Consider the following 18,463-nt stretch of genomic DNA (forward strand, 5'->3'; position numbering starts at 1 on the left):
ACTGCTGAATTACGTATTACGTCTTAATGTATTACCACTCTACTACTAATTCTATTTACTACGTTTTAATGTATTACCACTCTACTACTAACGCCATTTACAACACATTTGGGATAGAGTAGACACATATACCACTGAATGTGGCTGCAGAAATGTATCATCACTGTGCGACACATAGTTCTGGAGATACGACGTCATAAACATTGAACTGCTTGATAATGGAACTGCTAGTCGAGATTCGCTACAGATACAGGTGTAATATTAGTACAAACACCGTGTGAGATATTTTAGACAAATGTGAAATACGTTTGACATGTCCATATGTGGGCAAAGCCATGAGTAATATGCTCATCCTAAACACTGGAACGATATGAATCAAACTTGGCACACATAATAGTTAAGATCAGGAAAGATATGCTCTGTGTATAATAACCACGAGCCTCATATTGTGGTGGAAGTTATAACACAGCGATAGAAATAGGGAGGAGAAGATGGATAGACAGAAAAGAAGAAATAGGAGGTGGACACAGATAGGGGGAGGAGAGGAGAAGATGGTCAGAGTGAGAGGAGAGGGAAATATACAGAGAGATGGGAGAGGAGGAGCTGGACAAGGAAAGAAATTGGACGAGATATATAGACAGAGGAGAGAGGACGACATGAGATGCGAGTTGGGGAGGAGAAGATGGAAAGGGAGAGGGGGGGAGAGGAAATGGACGGAGAGATTGGGAAGCAGGAGATGAAAAAAACAGAGGGAGGAGGAGGATATTGAATTAGAGGTGAAGAGACAGAAATAGGATTGAGGAGGAGATGAACAAAAGGAGGGGAAAAGAGGGTAAAACACACACACAGAGAGAGGGAGAGAGAGAGAGAGAGAGAGAGAGAGAAGTTACCGTATATATGTGGTGTGTGTGTGTGTGTGTGTGTGTGTGTGTGTGTGTGTGTGTGTGTGTGTGTGTGTGTTGAGAGAGAGAGAGAGAGTGATATCTCTTTCCAAAGCCCTGAATCGCTCTGAACCATATTTTCCGTACAAACAGCACATTTCATGTGTATCAGCACTGTTGAAGTTACAGCTTCCTAGCTCCTATAGGAGCGGAGCTACAGGCAAAACTAGTTTTTAGCTTCTGTGTCGTAGGCTATCTTGCACAATAAGCGTATTTGGTAGGAGTAATATTGGCCTGCTTTGCGTGGCAGCACATCCATCAGGTACAAAACTCAGTGTTCAGCCTTGTCAGGTATGAGGCCCTGGATGACAGGCATGTTGTGTGAGTAGTATTGGTCATCTTTATCTACCTGTTTCACAAGGACTACGGTTCTGGATGGACACAGATGGGGGAAAGGGAGCGACGAAGGAGGATGAGAAGGACAGAGACGTTAATGGGATGGAGTGGATTGATAGAGAACGGGGTAGTTTGGGATAGACAGAGTAAAGGAATAACATTGGGAACGAAAACGTGATGAGGCGGAGAATATGGATATGGGAGTGTGAGCAAGAGTAAATTAACAGGTAGAGTGGTGCAGGAAGAATTGTATACATTAACAGGTATCGAGGAAATGGACATGGACAGTATGGGAGAAGAGGGACATGGAGTCAAAGAAGGAGTGCAGTTGTACAGAGAGATATCAGGGATTAGATTATCAATACAGAAAGGGAAGTGGTGTAGTAGGGCAGTGAGAGGGAGGGAGGAAAAGTAGATGGACAGATGTGCTGAGGGTGATAGGGTAGGAAGAAGTGGAGAGAGAGAGAGAGAGAGGAGGGCAGAAGTGGTGAACAGAGAGGAAGGTACAGGCAGATTTGATCCACAAGCAGCACATTTCACGAGCATCACGACTATGAGTTAAGATCCTCCTACCTATCGCAAAAGTGAAGATGCAGGCAAAAATACGTTATTTCCGCTGCTACCCAGTAGAGTTCCCTGCATTGTCGTTATGTGAGAGTAGTTTCAGCCTGCCTTATGGTCATAAGTGAATGAAAACGGTTTTCAGTCCCCTGATGTGTTGGCAGCCCTGCACAACAGGCGCATTGTTGATGTAGTATCTTCCTGCTTCATCGTCGTGTTTGGAGGAGTTACAAGTTTGGATGGCCATAGCTGGGGGAACGCTGAGATGCAGGGGATAAACATATACTGACGAGCAGGAGAGGATGGACAGAGGAAGTGAATGCCAGAGGGATAAGGAGATAGATAGGATACAGGAACTTACGGACACATATTCGGGGGGGGGGGGGGGGGAGAAGGGGAAGAACAGAGGGAAGTGGGAAGGAGGTGATGGGTTGTGAGATGGGGACAGGAGGAAATGAATAGGTAGAGGTGCAGGCTGAGATGGATAGGTGCAGATGGGCTGTATGTGGTGAGTAGGAAGACAGGTAGGAGGAGAGTGATGGAGATAGAATGGCAGGAGGAGATTGGTTCATAGCGTGGGGCAGAATAAGAGGGATAGAGACATATTCACAAGTTGATATGGACAGATACAGTGAGATGAGGAGATGGATAGGGAAACAGGGTGGAGGAGGAGTACAGACTGGGAAGGGGAGGAGATGAACGAGAGAGAAAGGGGGAGGAGGGGATCAACAGAGTGAGAAGGGGAGGGTGGAAAGGACAGAGATGTGAGGGAGGATGTGAGGGACAGAGACGGTGGGGATGAGGAGCTGGACAAGGAGAGAGAGGAGGAGGCTTGTTGTGACGCGATTGATGGGTGGAGGGGATGGACAGATGGAGGCAGGAGGAAGAGGTGGGTACAGAGGAGTGAGGAAGTTGTGGACTCAGAGGAGGGGGAAGGAGATATGTGTGCAATATATCTGTCAAACAATTACAAACGTGAAGCTGTGGTGAAAAGACTGGTTGTTCTCCTATTGGACTGGACCGATTTCAAACAAATGTTGTCACATTTCACTTAGTTTGTGGAAAGAATAACTGTGTGTGTCAGAACCTCCTACCTATGGAACTGATGGGTGTGTGAGTAAAAGATCAAGTAGCCCACGATGGAGACTACTCATACTTTACACATCCAGTACTGGAAAATGAGAGTACTTAGAGATTTGCAACAGACTACATATAAATTTAAACCATAATGAAACTTTTTCTCTCTGACAACCCCCACACATTAATGAGAAAAGTTTATTGTTTACTACAGTTTTGCTTTTCATGCAGTAAAAATGCCGCATAAACCATGAGGTTTTAGTTCATTACGGCTTCACTACTAACTTGATTAGCGACACATTTGGCAGACAATATTCACATTTACTACTGAATGAACCAAAAACGTTATGGCATTGTCCGATATATAATTAAGCAGATATGAGGTCATAAATTCTGAGATGTGTGAAAAGTACTGCATCATGCAAGACGTTTTAATTTAGTACTTCTTTAGTACCAAGTCTATTCAGAACTCATTAGCTACATATCCCACTGCATATACCTGTTTAGTAATATCGTTGTACAGCGCGTAGTTCAGGAGATGTGATGTCATAGAACTGAATTGTGTGAAAATGAAACCGCAGGGCGAAATTCGTTTGAGATAGAGGTTAGGTGAAATTATTGTACAAATAGGACTGAAATCAGTAAAATATATATGAAATGTATTTGACATGTGCGTGTGTAGGCAAATCCCAAACGCCGTGATGAATCGGCTGCCATTCCCCAAGAAACCTCCCAGCACCTGATTGAACGTATGCCCGCAAGAGTGGAAGCTGTAATCCAGGCTATGAGTGGGCCAACACCGTATTTAATTCCAGAATTACCGATAGAGGGTGGCACGAACTTGTCTTTGTGAGTCATTTTCAGCCAGATGTCCGGAAACATTTCATCATATAGTGTATGTGGTGACAATTATTGAACTATATTGAGAAAAACGTAAATTAATTACAGAATACGACGTGCACACAATTTATTCAACATGTAAAAGTCACGACAGATATTCGGATTTAGGTTCCGACATGTTCGATATGCTTGCCATAATTGCCGATGATGTGGCGGCGAAGAATAGAGAAATTCTGCATGAACCGCTGAAGCTCCGGAACATCGATGCTGTCGATGACATCCTGAATGACTGTTCTCAGTTCAGCAGTGGTTTTCGGGCTATTGCTGCACACCTTGCCTTTGGCATAACCACACAAAAAGGAGTCACATGTGTTCAGATCCAGAGAATATGGTGGCCAATCGAGGCCCATGCCAGTGGCCTCTGGGTACCCCAGAGCAAGAATGACGTCCCTAGAATGCTCCTCCACGACATCACTCTCCTGCTTCGATGGGGTCGAGCTCCATCTTGGATTAACCACATCTTGTGGAAATCAGGGTCACTTTAGATAATAGTGATGAAATCATCTTCCAAGACCTTCACGTACCATTCGGTAATCACTGTGCCATCAAGGAGTATCACACCCATTATTCCGTGACTGGTCATTGCACACGACACAGTCGCTCGTTGAGGGTGAAGAGACTTCTTGATTGCGAAATGAGGATTCTCAGTCCCCCAACTGCGCCAATTTTGCTTACTGACGAACCCTTCCAAATGAAAGTGGGCTTCGTTGCTAACCAAACCGTGCATGCGCATACTGTTTCCCATCATGCCCCGCGGCCAACCGTGCAGTTTGAAACTCCTAACGCAAACCGTTCGGAAGTTATGACGAATTGAGAGAGAGAGAGAAAAAGAGAGAGAGAAAGAGAGAGAGAAGGAATGAACTACAAGGCCCAAATAACCCATTTTCTGTGCAGATACACACATATGTGCTCGAACTCATATGGTAATCAGCAAACAGCGAATCCTGCGAGTATAGAGACTTAATGATTGGGATACTACATCAGTAGTGTGGTAATAAGTTAGAAATTTGCGTCGGTCAGCGACCGTGTCTAGATGGTCGAGAGTTAGTTCCCCCTCAAGCACCGAGCGGGAAGGCTCTTAGTTTGTCGCCTCATCACTCCGTCGCGCCCGCCTCGATAGCTTTTCCTCAGTCTTGCTTGTGTCTTGTGTGTGTCACAACGTTGTTTGGTCCTTAGCGCTGGTTGCTGTGTGTGTCCGTTAGCAGCAACGTAGCCCGTAGAAAATCTTTGCCCTGGGTTGCAAATGTGGTCGAAGAAAATGTACAATCACCCTTACTTTCGATAAATCCGTGCATGCCGGATCTATGGAAATTCATGATACAATCCATGTAACATCTGATCAGGTTCATGTTGCTTATTTCGATTCTGTTAACTATGTATTTTCGTAAATTTTCTAGATCCGCTACAAGTATGTAGGTTAATTTTGCGTCATGGTTCTCATGTTCCCTTTAAGCATCGTGATGGTTCCACAAGTATGGTACTTCTTGCTAACGCGGAACTGGATTATATCAACATCTAAGTGTTCAGTCTCCCGCTGGAAGTTGACGACAGTTTATTTAAGGACGTGTTGCTTCCTTATGGTTATGCGAGGATTATACGACGCCAACGGTGGTCCACTCAACAACGGTTGCAGTGTTAAAGCGGAATCCGTTCAGTGGAGATGGTAGTCAAACGTAACTTTCATTCCCGTCTACAATTCTGTGGTTACCGCTTTCGTATAACGTTTATTTGAAAAGTGGTGATGTGCTTTCTCTGCAATTAAATTGGCTACCTTAGATCGAATTGCCCTTGGTGGGTTTTGAAGTCCTTTTCTGAAAATTTATATTACCTGATGTCGTTTCTACTGCTCACTTGGTTGGTGAAACGTCTTCTCCGGGTGCAATGGAGCAACAGATGGATGCGCAACTTAATGCTCCCGAACTTTCGCCTTTACCCTCGCAGCATGGTGTTGAATTGCCAAGCCGGCAGCGCAATGTCAGCAGTACTTTATAAAAGACGTCGTACGCAGGATGGTGAAGAGCCAGATACGCCTATCCTCACCCACCGGTCCCTGAACAAACTTTGACAGTTGATGTATCTTGTAGTTCTGAGTCTCGCATCCCTGATGGCGTCTCTAGTGCGAAAACAGCTACTGAGATCTCTAGTGTTTCTCCTACTGTTCCTCCCACGGTCCAGGTAACTCCTCTGGAACCATCCATGGGTGGAAAAGTCATTGAAACTTCTGATGTTCCAATTATTCAATAACAGCAAATTGAGGTGTCCTTAAAATTACCTATTACCGTGATGTCACCCGTTCATGTGACGTCGGAACGACAGACTGTTGTTATACCCAGTGGAGGTGATTGACAGCCATTAAATCCTGCCTGTCGACACAGGAGCTGTGATGCCTGATCCCTGTCTTGTGCCCCAGTGGAGGTGATTGACAGCCATTAAATCCTGCCTGTCGACACAGGAGCTGTGATGCCTGATCCCTGTCTTGTGTATCGATCTGAATTGCAAGGAATGGGTGTCTACGGCTCCTCGTTTGTCACCTACTTTCAAGAACCGCCTATATTCCCGACTGTCGATGCTAGACTGCCTCGTAGTCATTTGTAAACAGCGCGTCCAACCTGAGCGGGCGGTGGCTCGTAAAAAAAGAAACATAAAGATTCCAGAGATGGGATTCAGAGTCCCCCTTCCCCCCTCCCCAACACTCCGACTCGTCACTGGAGTCGGCAGTGGATCAAAACACTTGTTGATGACGTAATTCAGTTGGTCAGCACCTCGAATTTAGTTTCTTGTCGTTAAAGCATGCAGGCTTATAGGGTTCTTTCTTTGAATGTTAATAGAATTTACTCGCGTTTCTTTCTTCGGTTTCTGCACTGTGTCTAACATGACTCCCATTCCACGGGGACTATCTTGTTTTTTAAGAAGGGTATTCTCATTCAAAGGAATGAAGTTATTGATAATGGTGCAGGAATAGGTTGTACTTTTCTTCACTTGACCTTGATTCGCCTTTATTCTCCTCCCGATAGTCGGTGAAAGTCATCCGATCGCCCTCGATGCTGAATGTGGCGAACTGGTACGATGCAATGACACGGGAAATGTGAGAACGTAGTCTCTGTTCAAATGTGCGATACGCCTCTATTTTGAAGTGGTGGGTTCCGCTGGCAAAGCCGAGGTTCAGAAAGACAGAGTGCGGGAATTTCGGAGGACGCAAAAATTTACTACTCTCTCTAACATGACCTTAAGGAAAATGTTCGTCAGGCTTCGCTGCGGACTGCAGATGTGAGGTGTGTAAGTATGTAGTTGTTACGGTTAAAGTAGCGTTAAATGAAAGGGTTAAGGATGCCATCCAAACCACTTTCCGTCATTGAAACTTCTGATGTTCCAATTATTCAATAACAGCAAATTGAGGTGTCCTTAAAATTTACTTTCATATATCAGCTAATTCGACATCGTACTCGTCGTCGTCTTGCGTGTATCGCGTCTCTCAAAAAAGACTACGACGATGTTGTGGCCTCACAAAAGGATATATTGCATGCTCTACATCATTCCCATGTTGGGTTGTATCAGGTATTCATTCCTATCGATACGTCATCAGATTTATTTGTTCAAGATTTGGATCTTAGACTTACCCCTGCAGATGATGCTGCGTTTTTAGGAACTTTTCAACATGATGATGTTTATGACTTTATTGTCAGATCACCTTTTCGCAAGTCACTGGGGTTGGATGCTCTAAGGAGTTTTATGTGTTTTTTTAGCGCTTCCTTGGCACTAATTTTACATTTTTTTTTTTAACAGAGTGTTGAGAACAGGATTTGTGCCTGACTCGTTTAAGGGGGATAGGACGTCAAACGGGTCGTCTTGGAGCAGGAGAGGCACCACAGGACATTTTAATTTCCACTGTCTATACTTTTATGAATAAATTCATAAAACTTTGTCAGCATGACCAGGAAGGATTCAGGATTCACAATCATAGCAGTGGAAGTTCAAAAAATAACTAAATAAATTTTTTTTACGTGTGAAAGTTCATCATTTTTTGACTTCTATTGGCTGCGTTTGTTGCTGTAGGTACACGTTTCTTCATAAGTAAGAGAGATTCTTCGATGAATTCTGCACAGCATACAAACCATACTTACAGGTGTGTGAAATTCTAGAAATTATTTAATTTATGAAAAAATGAATGTGCTGTTACTTTTTAAACTTCATGTTTAGAAAAAACTCAAATTTTATAGTTAATTATCTCAATTTTTACCACAGTTTTGAATAGATTTGGAAAATTCTAGAGTTTCGTACACCTGTAAGTATGGTTTGTATGCTGTGCAAAATTCATAGAAGAATCTCCCTTACTTATGAAGAAAAGTGTACCTATAACAACAAATGCAGCCAAGAGTAAGTGAAAAAAAGGTGAAATGAAAATGTAAAAAAATAAATTATTTTCTTATATTTTTGAACTTCCACCACTATAAGTGTAAATCCTGAATCCTTTCTGGTCATTCTGACAAAGTTTTATGAATTTATGTTTAAAAGTATAGACTGTGGAAATTAAAAATTCCTGTGGTGTCTCTCCTGCTCCAATTCGTCCCGTTTCATGTCCTACCCCCCTTAAAGTTTTCAAAATTAAGCTAATTCCTAAAAGTTTTGTCAGGCAGCAAGAGATAAATTTCGTTCTATTACATTATTAACCTCTGATTATAAGACAGTGGTAAGGGTGGTGCGTTGCTGGGGGAAAGTTGTTGCTGACTATCAGAGCTGTATTCCTGGTCGTACTACTCTGACTCTGATAGCGAATGTCATGATGTCATATCCGCGGCCGCTGTTACATCTGCTCCTGGTTTTACAGATTCTTCTTTTTTATTTTTTATTTTGGCAAGGTGTTCCACTAGGTCAGCCGGGGATTTCTGCTGCAAGGTACTGAAAGGCGTTGAGTTGACAACTGATGCGTGCAGGATTTTGTATAATTTGTTGAGAGCTATCCAAGCTTCAGTTGCTGTCAATTGACGACGTACATACCCCTATTACCATCTGTAGGGTTTTCCTCTGAGAAGTCTGCTTTCATTGTCATTGTTTGTTCAATCACTTGAGCGCCTTCTTCGAAGAATCGTCACTCAGTTACAAGAATGGACACTCTTGGGCCAGACGATCCCGGTGCTCTCATACGCGGATGATGTGATGGTGTTTAGTGGTGTTACTCCGTACTGCCGCTGAGATTCCATTGCTCAAGGCTACTTTGGATGTCTTTTACCTTGTATAGAATCAACGTAGGCAAATGTATATTAATCAGATTACGGGGTTTTCATAATGCTGTGACTTCGTGGGAGACGTTGGTCGATATATATAAATCTTTGGAAGTCATATTTGACCGTTCTTCACCCAAAATGGCTAGGCTTATTTAGAAATTGGTTACGGAGAAGGCGCAAGGAGCAATCCTGGAACATGAAGGGCGTACCCTTAACAATCTTCAGGAAGTTCGGTTTCTGGATAGCTACGTATTTTGCAAAGCATATTGCAGCAAGATCTTTCCCCTTCCTGTGATGATGGCTAGGAAACTAAAACAACTGTCTAATCGTTTTTATGGAAGTATCTCATTTTTTGATTACGGTATGGGGTGGTTGCGGGTACACGTTCTCTTGCGGATTTGGGACTTTCCGATATTTGCTCGGCGCACCGTACTGACTGTCACTAATGCAATCCACCCATTCACGTTTCGATTATTTTACTGCCTGCGACCGGTCGGTCTTGATCCGTCTGTTGATGTTGGCCAAGTGAATTTCCAGTTAAAATATGTCCGTGAATTTTATATTGCAGTCAGTTGTTTGGGGCCTGATATTCAAGAAAGGGAGCGTATCACTACCACATTCTTGTTAATGCGCGAGGGATTGACAGTGCGGCGCCCGTTGCACGGGCATCACCACAAACTTCTTGGCACACTGTCTGGTTTTATCTTAGGCTTCCCGTTTTACCATTGGTGGTTGCGTCCTCGTGGTACACAATCTGTAACCCATCAATGAGCGCCTATTTCGTGAGGGACTTAGTGTTACGGATCGTTGTAGTCGCTGCCTCGCCATAGCCACGCTACAATATAAATGTACCTAAACTGCGAAGATGCACTGGCTTAAACATCAATTAGCGTTTCTAGCTCAGTTAATTGAGACTGCCTTTTCGGCTGATATCCTGTTGCGTCCAGGCTCCTCCTGCTTTCCGAGAGCAAAGTGAAATTCCTTTGCAGGGTTGTTATGACACTGTGTTAATTACATTGTAGATGGATGGGGAGATAGGGACCCACTTTCCTTCCACCAATATATGGCCACTATATATCGGACGTGATTGCGCTTATCACGCTATTGCGACTTATTTGCCAATATGCTGAACCTTGCATTTCGTCTTCGAGGTCCCTGTAGTATTCTCGTCATGGTGCCTTTTCAGGAATAATGATACACAGTTTATTTTACTTTTACAGTCATTTTCGTCTTGCTTTTTTTTAATTAATAAAAAGAAAGTAATGAAAAGAATTGCTGCAGGCATCGACTGGGAAGGAAAACTTCCATAACTACGAGGGCTATGCAGAAAGTAAGGTCCGATCGATAGCGAAATGGAAACCACAGTGAAAATCCGATGTAGCTTAACATAGATGTGTTGGACACTGTCTCTAGTATGGCCATCGACCGCATCACGTCGCTCTTTTCAATTCTGACCGCACAGTGAGCGCGTAAAGACGCCTGGAAAACAGTGTGTCCCTATAGTCTGAATGCCTGTGAGAGATTTCGCCTGATTTCATGCAGTCCACACAACGTACCTCTCATGTATTTCCGTCTTCATGCCAAACTTCGACCGCCCACTGCAGGAGCAATGAGATGGCTTCTGCAGCGTTTTCGATGGGAGGTGTTTCGTCGCCCACCATACAGCCTGGACTTGGCTCCCTCAGAGGTCCCTCTCTGTTCACATGAACTAAAGGATATGAAGACCACATTTTGGCATAGACAAGCTGCAGATCAAGGTTAAGAATTGGCAGCAACCACATTCGGCTGACTTCTGTGACGAGGTTATTGGAAAGTTGGTGCAATGGTACGACAAATGTCTTAATCAGAGCGGCAGCTGTGTAGAAAAGTACAGTCTGCCGCACGAAATGTGTTACCAATTGTTTCTTTCACAATTTACGACGCACATTAGATATCCCGCTGGGATCTCTACAGCAGTACCAGCAGAGCTTGGAAAAACAAATGAGTTACGAAATGACGTGTAATTCACGATACTGCCGCTAGCAGACTAGTAAGCAGCAATGGCTGACAATGGAAGACTGGTGACACAGCAACGATCGGCAATTGTGTTACTTTTTCATGAAACAAAAAGCCTTGTTGTGACTCAGAGGCGTTTCCGACAACAGTTTAACACACGATGGGTCCCTTGCAAGAAGACCATCCACAGTTTGTACGATAAATTTGTACAGGAAGGAACAGTATTGGAAGCGAAGCGACCTCGGCCTAAGCCTGTTTGTTCGCCGGAAAATATTGAAGCGGTACGAGTTGCTGTACAGAGAGCACTCCGTCTTCAGGCCGCAAGTGGCCCATCGGGACCATCCGACCGCCGTATCATCCTCAGATGAGGATGCGGATAGGAGGGGCGTGTGGTCAGCACACCGCTCTCCCGGTCGTTATGATGGTTTTCTTTGACCGGAGCCGCTACTATTCGGTCGAGTAGCTCCTCAATTGGCATCACGAGGCTGAGTGCACCCCGAAAAATGGCAACAGCTCATGGCGGCCCGGATGGTCAACCATCAAAGTGCCAGCCACACCCGCCAGCGCTTAACTTCGGTGATCTCACGGGAACCAGTGTACCCACTGCGGCAAGGCCGTTGCCTGCTGTAAAGAGAAGTCCCGGGAAATCGTTTAGAAAGGCAACAGTGCAACTGGGAATATCCAGACGCTCCGTTCAATGCATTCTTAAAAGTAACCTCCATATGTACCCATACAATATGACCTGTGCACAGAAGCTCACTGAAGAACACAAGCAGCACAGACTACTGTTTGGTCAGTGGGCGGAGGATAGGGAAGATACTCTCAACAACGTTTGGTTTTCAGACGAGGCGCATTTTCATTTAGACGGTGTGGTTAACAAACAAAATGTAAGCTTTTGGGTTACTGAAAACCCACAAGTGCTTCATGAACGACAACATTATGCTTCGAGGATTACAGCGTGTGCAGCAATTTCCAGTCACGGACTTTTTCTTTGAAGAAACTATGAACAGCGAGCGTTATTTGAGCATGCTTCGCAATAGCTTCATTCCACAGCTTCTTGCTACTGCCTTGCCCTTCAGCACGCAGTGCTTCATGCAAGATGGAGAAAGGCCACATACTGCAAACACTGTGCTGGAGGTTTTACACGAGCATTTCGACATGCGGATCATTTCACTCAGGTTTCCAGGTCGCTTCAATGACAGACAAAATTGGCCCCCCAATAGTCCTGACCTCAATCCATGTCTTTTTTGGGGGGGGGGGGGGGGGGTACCTAAAGGAAAAAATTTCCCGAAACGTCCACGTGATTTAATGGAGCTCAGAAGACTTATTCTTCAAGCTTGCAGTGAAATTACGAAAGACGTGTGCCGTAGGGTAATCACTAACTTCATTGTTCGTTTGAAGGAAGTTAGGAAACGAAATGGTGGACATATTGAGCATGTGCTGAGTTATAACAAATCTCCATGGACGGCTCTTCATTGTAGTATATGTTCCCTTCAGATTGTATTGATAATAAAGTTTATATTCAAAAAGATAATGGTAACACATTTCGTGCGCCACCCTGTATTTGGAAAGTGTAGCTAACTCTTGCAAATAAAGCATTTTTGATTTTCGCTGAGATTTCCATTTCGCGACCGATCGGACCTTACTTTCCGAACAGTCCTCGTAATAAAAATAAAAAATGAACAAAAGGTCAGTACCTTGTGAGGGGCCAGTGACAGGCGGTAGCAGGCAGGGTGAGTGGGGGGGGGGGGGGGCAGGGGGGCATCATGGGCAGTGCTCGGGATTCGACCCCTGCCCACCTTGTCTCCATACAACCTAATCTAACCTAACTTCTAGCAGCCGTTGTCTCCCTTTCCTTTGCCTCAAACAATGTATGATCGTACAGCTGGCTGTTAAGAATGGCATAATGGTCCGAAAGCGCAGTTGTGAACAAATACGATTAATAAGAGCGCCCCAGGAAACACAGCAGGACTGCTGAGAGAAGAGACGGATGTTTGTGGCAGGGCCAGCGCTGGACCACGGCAGGCGCGCCTTCTCGCCGTGGCCGTTCTCGGCCGAGTGCGCGCGCTTCCAGGTGCACTTCGCGAGGCCGCGCTCGCTGCCCATGACTGCGCTCGTCTCCTTTCCCGGCAGCGGCAACACCTGGCTCCGCTACCTCATCGAGACCGCGTCCGGCGTCTTCACTGGCTCCGTCTACACTGACCGCCAGATCATTAGCAAAGGTAAGCATATCAGTTAGCTGAAAAGAGTAAATAATACGGTGAAATCTCATGATTTCGTACTAAATGGGGTGAGTTCTGCTCCTAAGTACTAGAATTTCAAGTATAGGAATGACTTATAAAACAGTTATCTGGAGCTAAAAATATGTAGTATCAGGTGATTCAAAAAGAAAGAACAAACTTCGGTTGTTTATTATTGATGAACTATAAATGATAGAAAAACATTGCTAATGTCACTTGATAGAGGAATGTTCAGACTTTTGACACAGCAGCGACATTGTTTGTTTGTAGCAACACGGCGACTACACCACAAGACAAAAAATCAATTCACTGCCGTCATTCAGTGGTTCCTGCTCCATACACAGTCATTGTCCATCAAAATGTCTAACTCTGAAGATGATCATGTAATGATGTGAAACTTCTGAATAAATGTGCCTTTCCGCCTGGACTGTTGTAATTACTTTCATGAGAAAAATGATTTTGTAGGTTCGACAACAAGACCTTCCTCGTTGTTTTTGGCCTCCATGGTCACCAGACCTCATATCTTCAGATTATTGTTTCTATGGGGGACCATAAAATACGGAGATTTCGTCCCGGCGATGGTAGCTAATATTCAAGAGCTGCGAAATCGGATTGTTGAAGCTTTCGATTCGACAAACACGGAACTGTTGATTCATGGGTGAAATGATGTGGACTGCTGGCGTAAAAAGTTCTCGGTTTACTTGCCGCGTCAGATTTGGATAAAATCCCGAGCTTTCGATGACTACCTCCGTCATCTTCGTCAGGGGTAAAACTGACTGTCGTGGACCGGTAACTCTTCCACTTTTATAAGCAGTGGACGGCTTCTCAGTGGCTGGATGACGTCACGGTGAAAACGGCACGTACAGAGGTGGCGGCCTCTATGTCCATAGATTTTGTTTGCATGCTTTATCCAGCGTTGCTTACAGCGCCATCCATCGCAACAGGTGGAGAACTGCGAGGAATGTAAGAAGTCTCCCTCTGCGCCTTTCTTTATCAACTGCACGCTTCCATGCATTTCTGAGTGCATATCCGGAGTCTCTGTTGAAATTATTTTCACATTTGAACTGCTTCCTTGATGACAGAGTCCCAATAGTTTGAAGAGTGAGCAAGTATTCTTCATTCATCGAATAGAATCTTATGTTTATTTAACAAACTGTGCTCAGCCACCGCTGTCCAACGACACGCCCGAAACTTGCTCGCGGCCAAGAAACGCCGGGACTGGCGACAGACATCCACCCGTCTTAATGCTACCCTACCTATCAGCCGGCCACTATGGCCGAGCGGTTCTAGGCGCTTAAGTCCGGAACCGCGCTGCTTCTACGGTCGCAGGTTCGAATCCTGCCTCGGGCATGGGCGTGTGTGATGTCCTTAGGTTAGTTAGGTTTAAGTAGTTCTAAGTCTAGGCGACAGATGACCTCAGATGTTAAGTCGCATAGTGCTTAGAGCCATTTTTACCTACCTATCAACTCGTCTGAGTACTGGTCAACCTTCCGCCGCCTTACCGGATCTAAACCCCCCCCCCCCTACTACCCTCTCCATCACGATGACCACCCCTTTCCTGATAACCTTAGTAAGGCCAACCATTTTGCTTCTTATCTCTCCGATATCTTTACCCTCCCTGACGATCCGCAGTTCGATTACTCTCTCTTCTCTGATATCCACGATCTAACTGACACCTCTGTCCCTCCACTCGCTCCTGGCTTCCAGTACTTAGACAACATTAAAGACACCGAACTTAATACCCCGATCACTACTCAAGATATCACATCTACACTCCTCACGAAACGCAACGCCGCTCCCAGTCACGACCGTGTTACCTATCGTCACTTCCATGAAGCTCCCGCCTCTTTCCTCTTCACCCTGGCCAGACTCTATAATGTGGTCTTGTCCACCGGCTTCTACCCCGACCTGTGGAAAACCTCCCGGATCCTGATGCTCCTCAAACCCGAAAAACCGCTCTCTGCTGTCTCCTCCTACCGTCCCATCAGCCTTACCTCGGTCTTCAGCAATGTCCTGGAATCCATCCTCACCCGACACGTCCACCAGCATCTCCACCAACATCGCCTCCTTGCCGCTACCCAATGTGGCTTTTGGCCATCCTTCTCTGCCGATGACCTTCTCCTTCACCTCGCTCACCCCCTCTCCAAACAACTCAACTCCCACCACTCCACCATCTTCCTCTCCCTCGACCTTGAACGTGCCTACGACCGTGTATGGCATTCCAGTCTCCTCTTCAAGCTCCAAACCTTTGCCCTTCCTATTAACTACGTCCGCCTGATCGTCTCCTTTCTTTCCCACCGTCCTTCCTATGTCACCATCCATAACACGGATTCCTACACCTTCTACCCCCTCGCTGGTGTGCCCCAAGGTTCCGTCCTCTCCCCTCTTCTCTGCTTTCTTTACACGGCGGACCCCTTCCTTCCGCCTCCTTGATTTTTATGTTACGATCTACGGCCGTCCTATTACCCTTACCCCCACCCTCAATTACCTTGGCATCACCCTTCACCGTTGTCTCTCCTGGACCCCCCATCTCCGGACAATCCAAGCCAAGGCACACTCCCGACTCCACCTCCTCAAGCTCCTTTCTGGCTGCACATGGGGTCTGGACACCTCCACTGTCCTCCACACCTATAAATCCCTCAACCATCCTATCCTTTGTAATGCCCTGGATCGCCGCCCCTCCTACCTTCTACAAATCCCTTCAAATCCTGGAACGCCATGCGCTCTGCCTCACCTATTGCATCTGCCCCCACGTGGATCCTGTATGACTTAATTCCATTGCCATACCTACTCCTTTTCCTCGAACGAATACAGAACCTTTACACCTCCTGCAAACTTGATCCTCCTCACCTGCTTGTCTCTCCCATCCTTTCCCACTCCCATCTGCTGCCGCGCCTGTACTCCCACATCCCACCCACTCTCCATCTCTCCACACTCCACACCCTTGCTCACAGTGACTTCTGCCAACTCCCCCTCTCTGATGATGTCCTCATCCCCTCCATCTACCCCTTCTACCAACTTCGATCCTCCCCTTCCTCCCCCTGTGTTTTACCTCCAGGGCACTCTCTTTCTCTTCTCTCCCCCTCTCTTCCTCCCTCCCTCCCCTTCCCCCCCTCCCCACCTCACTGGGCTTCCACGCACCTCCCTACCCTCTCCCCTCCCCCTCCCTTCTTCTCTCCCACTGGCATCAACCCCGTCCCCCTCACCTTCCTACCCTCACCTCTTCTCTCTGGCAGGCCCCTGGCTTTTTTGTGTGGACTGTGCGTCTTCGTGCGCCGGAGATCGTCGCCGCAGTGCTGGTGTTTGTCGTCCCGTCAGTGAAGCAGTGTCTCTCAGTCCGAGCTCCTCTGTTCATGTGTGACATTCTGTAATTTTCCGTTGTGTGCAGTGTTGAACGTCTTTTTTATTCGAGCACTACATCGGTGAACGACTTCGCTTATTTTTACTATGTTTTCTCCCGTTTTTGTCCTCTATGTATGTTTGTTTTTCTGTATTCCTGTTGTACTGTGTGTCTTTCCTATTGAACAAGACCGGCGTAAATAGGCCGCTGCCGGCCTACCTTTTTTGTAAGGTATCAAAATGACAATAAAGAAAAAAGAAGAAAAAAGCCACCGCTGATTTTTCTAGATACCTGTATTTCAGGTGACGCTGATGTTCCACACAGCGATCGGCAACAGTTCTTATAGACTGGCCCACATGTCGAAATGGACCGCAGTTTCGACGTTTATCGAGCAACGCATGGTGCTCATGCTGAGTATATGGTGTAGTATCTGTGCGAACATAAAACTTTGAAAGTTCCTCTGTTCAATAACGTGAACCATGCGTTTCTATCTGTCATAGTTTCTCTGTAGTAAACAACTGAAATCTATTCATTCTTTTTGAGCTACCCTGTAGCTAAATACAAATTAGAGGAGCTCTTTAATATACTTCGTTTTATTCAGCCAAATGCTGCTTTAGTCCCTACTTTATTTGTTGAACCAGGTTCCAAGGACATGACCGTCGTCTGGCGATCTATACTTACCATGAATGTATATAAGTGAACATAAAGTTTTATTTAACAGGTTGTTCTTATCATAAATAATCACCAACGTTTCCTTTTTGAGCGAAGCTTAACAGTGAAAATTCTTGCAGTCAGGAAAGATAAAAATATTAATGTTAAACAGGTAAAACGTTGTCATGTCACTTTTAGAAACTGTCCGTATCGCAACAACACTACCAGGTGGTTACAGTTAACGTGCAGTCTCTCACGGAGGTCCAGTGTGGGTTGTAACTATCGTATAGCGGTGAAATTTGGTAGACACGTTAATGTAGATTTACGACGGAAAAACTTTAAAGAATCTTGGCCACCAGTTGCAAATCTGGCACTGTATACTGTCTGTACGACAGTATGACATCCACGCTGTCATTTGACAAGCCATAACGTCAGTGAACATAATCGCTGTCGAAAATACTGGTATCCGTACGCCGGCCGGTGTGGCCGAGCGGTTCTAGGCGCTACAGTCTGGAACCACGGGACCGCTACGGTCGCAGGTTTGAATCCTGCCTCGGGCATGGATGTGTGTGATGTCCTTAGGTTGCTAAGGTTTAAGTAGTTCTAAGTTCTAGGGGACTGATGACTTCAGAAGTTAAGTCCCATACTGTACAGAGCCTTCTTTTTTTTTTTTTTTTTTTTTGTATCCGTACAAGATCCAGACGGTGCAGTAACTGAAAACCCTTCATCCGCAGCAACGTTATGAATTTATTCTTCAGTTCCTGGCACTGGTCGACGTTGATAACATGTGGCGGGGCAGTATTCTATGGAGTGTCGAATTACATTTTACACCACAGAATGCATTGAATACACAACTGTCGAATTTGGGGTAGTGTGTTGTGCACAAACAGCCACTGCACTCGCCGTATGTCACGGTGTGGTGTGGGTGCACAAACACCTTTATTCTAGATCTGTTCTTGTTTGAAAACAATACACCCAGAGAACCAGTCAAGCGTACCGTACGTGGCGCAGTGGTTAGCACACTGGACTCGCATTCGGGAGGACGACGGTTCAATCCCGTCTCCGGCCATCCTGATTTAGGTTTTCCGTGATTTCCCTAAATCGTTTCAGGCAAATGCCGGGATGGTTCCTTTGAAAGGGCACGGCCGATTTCCTTCCCAATCCTTCCCTAACCCGAGCTTGCGCTCCGTCTCTAATGAC

At 45.6% G+C, this 18,463-nt stretch overlaps 1 protein-coding gene across 1 annotated transcript in view; it reads left to right on the forward strand.

Annotated features, from left to right (window-relative positions):
* Positions 1-13,022: 13,022 nt before the first annotated feature.
* Positions 13,023-18,463, forward strand: part of LOC124722728 (WSC domain-containing protein 1-like) — a 158,350-nt gene continuing 152,909 nt past the window's right edge. Inside the window, exon 1 of the mRNA XM_047247869.1 lies at positions 13,023-13,254. Within this exon, the coding sequence (XP_047103825.1) occupies positions 13,023-13,254 (232 nt within the window). The remainder of the gene's footprint in view (positions 13,255-18,463) is intronic.

This window comes from Schistocerca piceifrons, chromosome X, assembly GCF_021461385.2.
Source record: "Schistocerca piceifrons isolate TAMUIC-IGC-003096 chromosome X, iqSchPice1.1, whole genome shotgun sequence".
NCBI lineage: Eukaryota > Metazoa > Arthropoda > Insecta > Orthoptera > Acrididae > Schistocerca > Schistocerca piceifrons.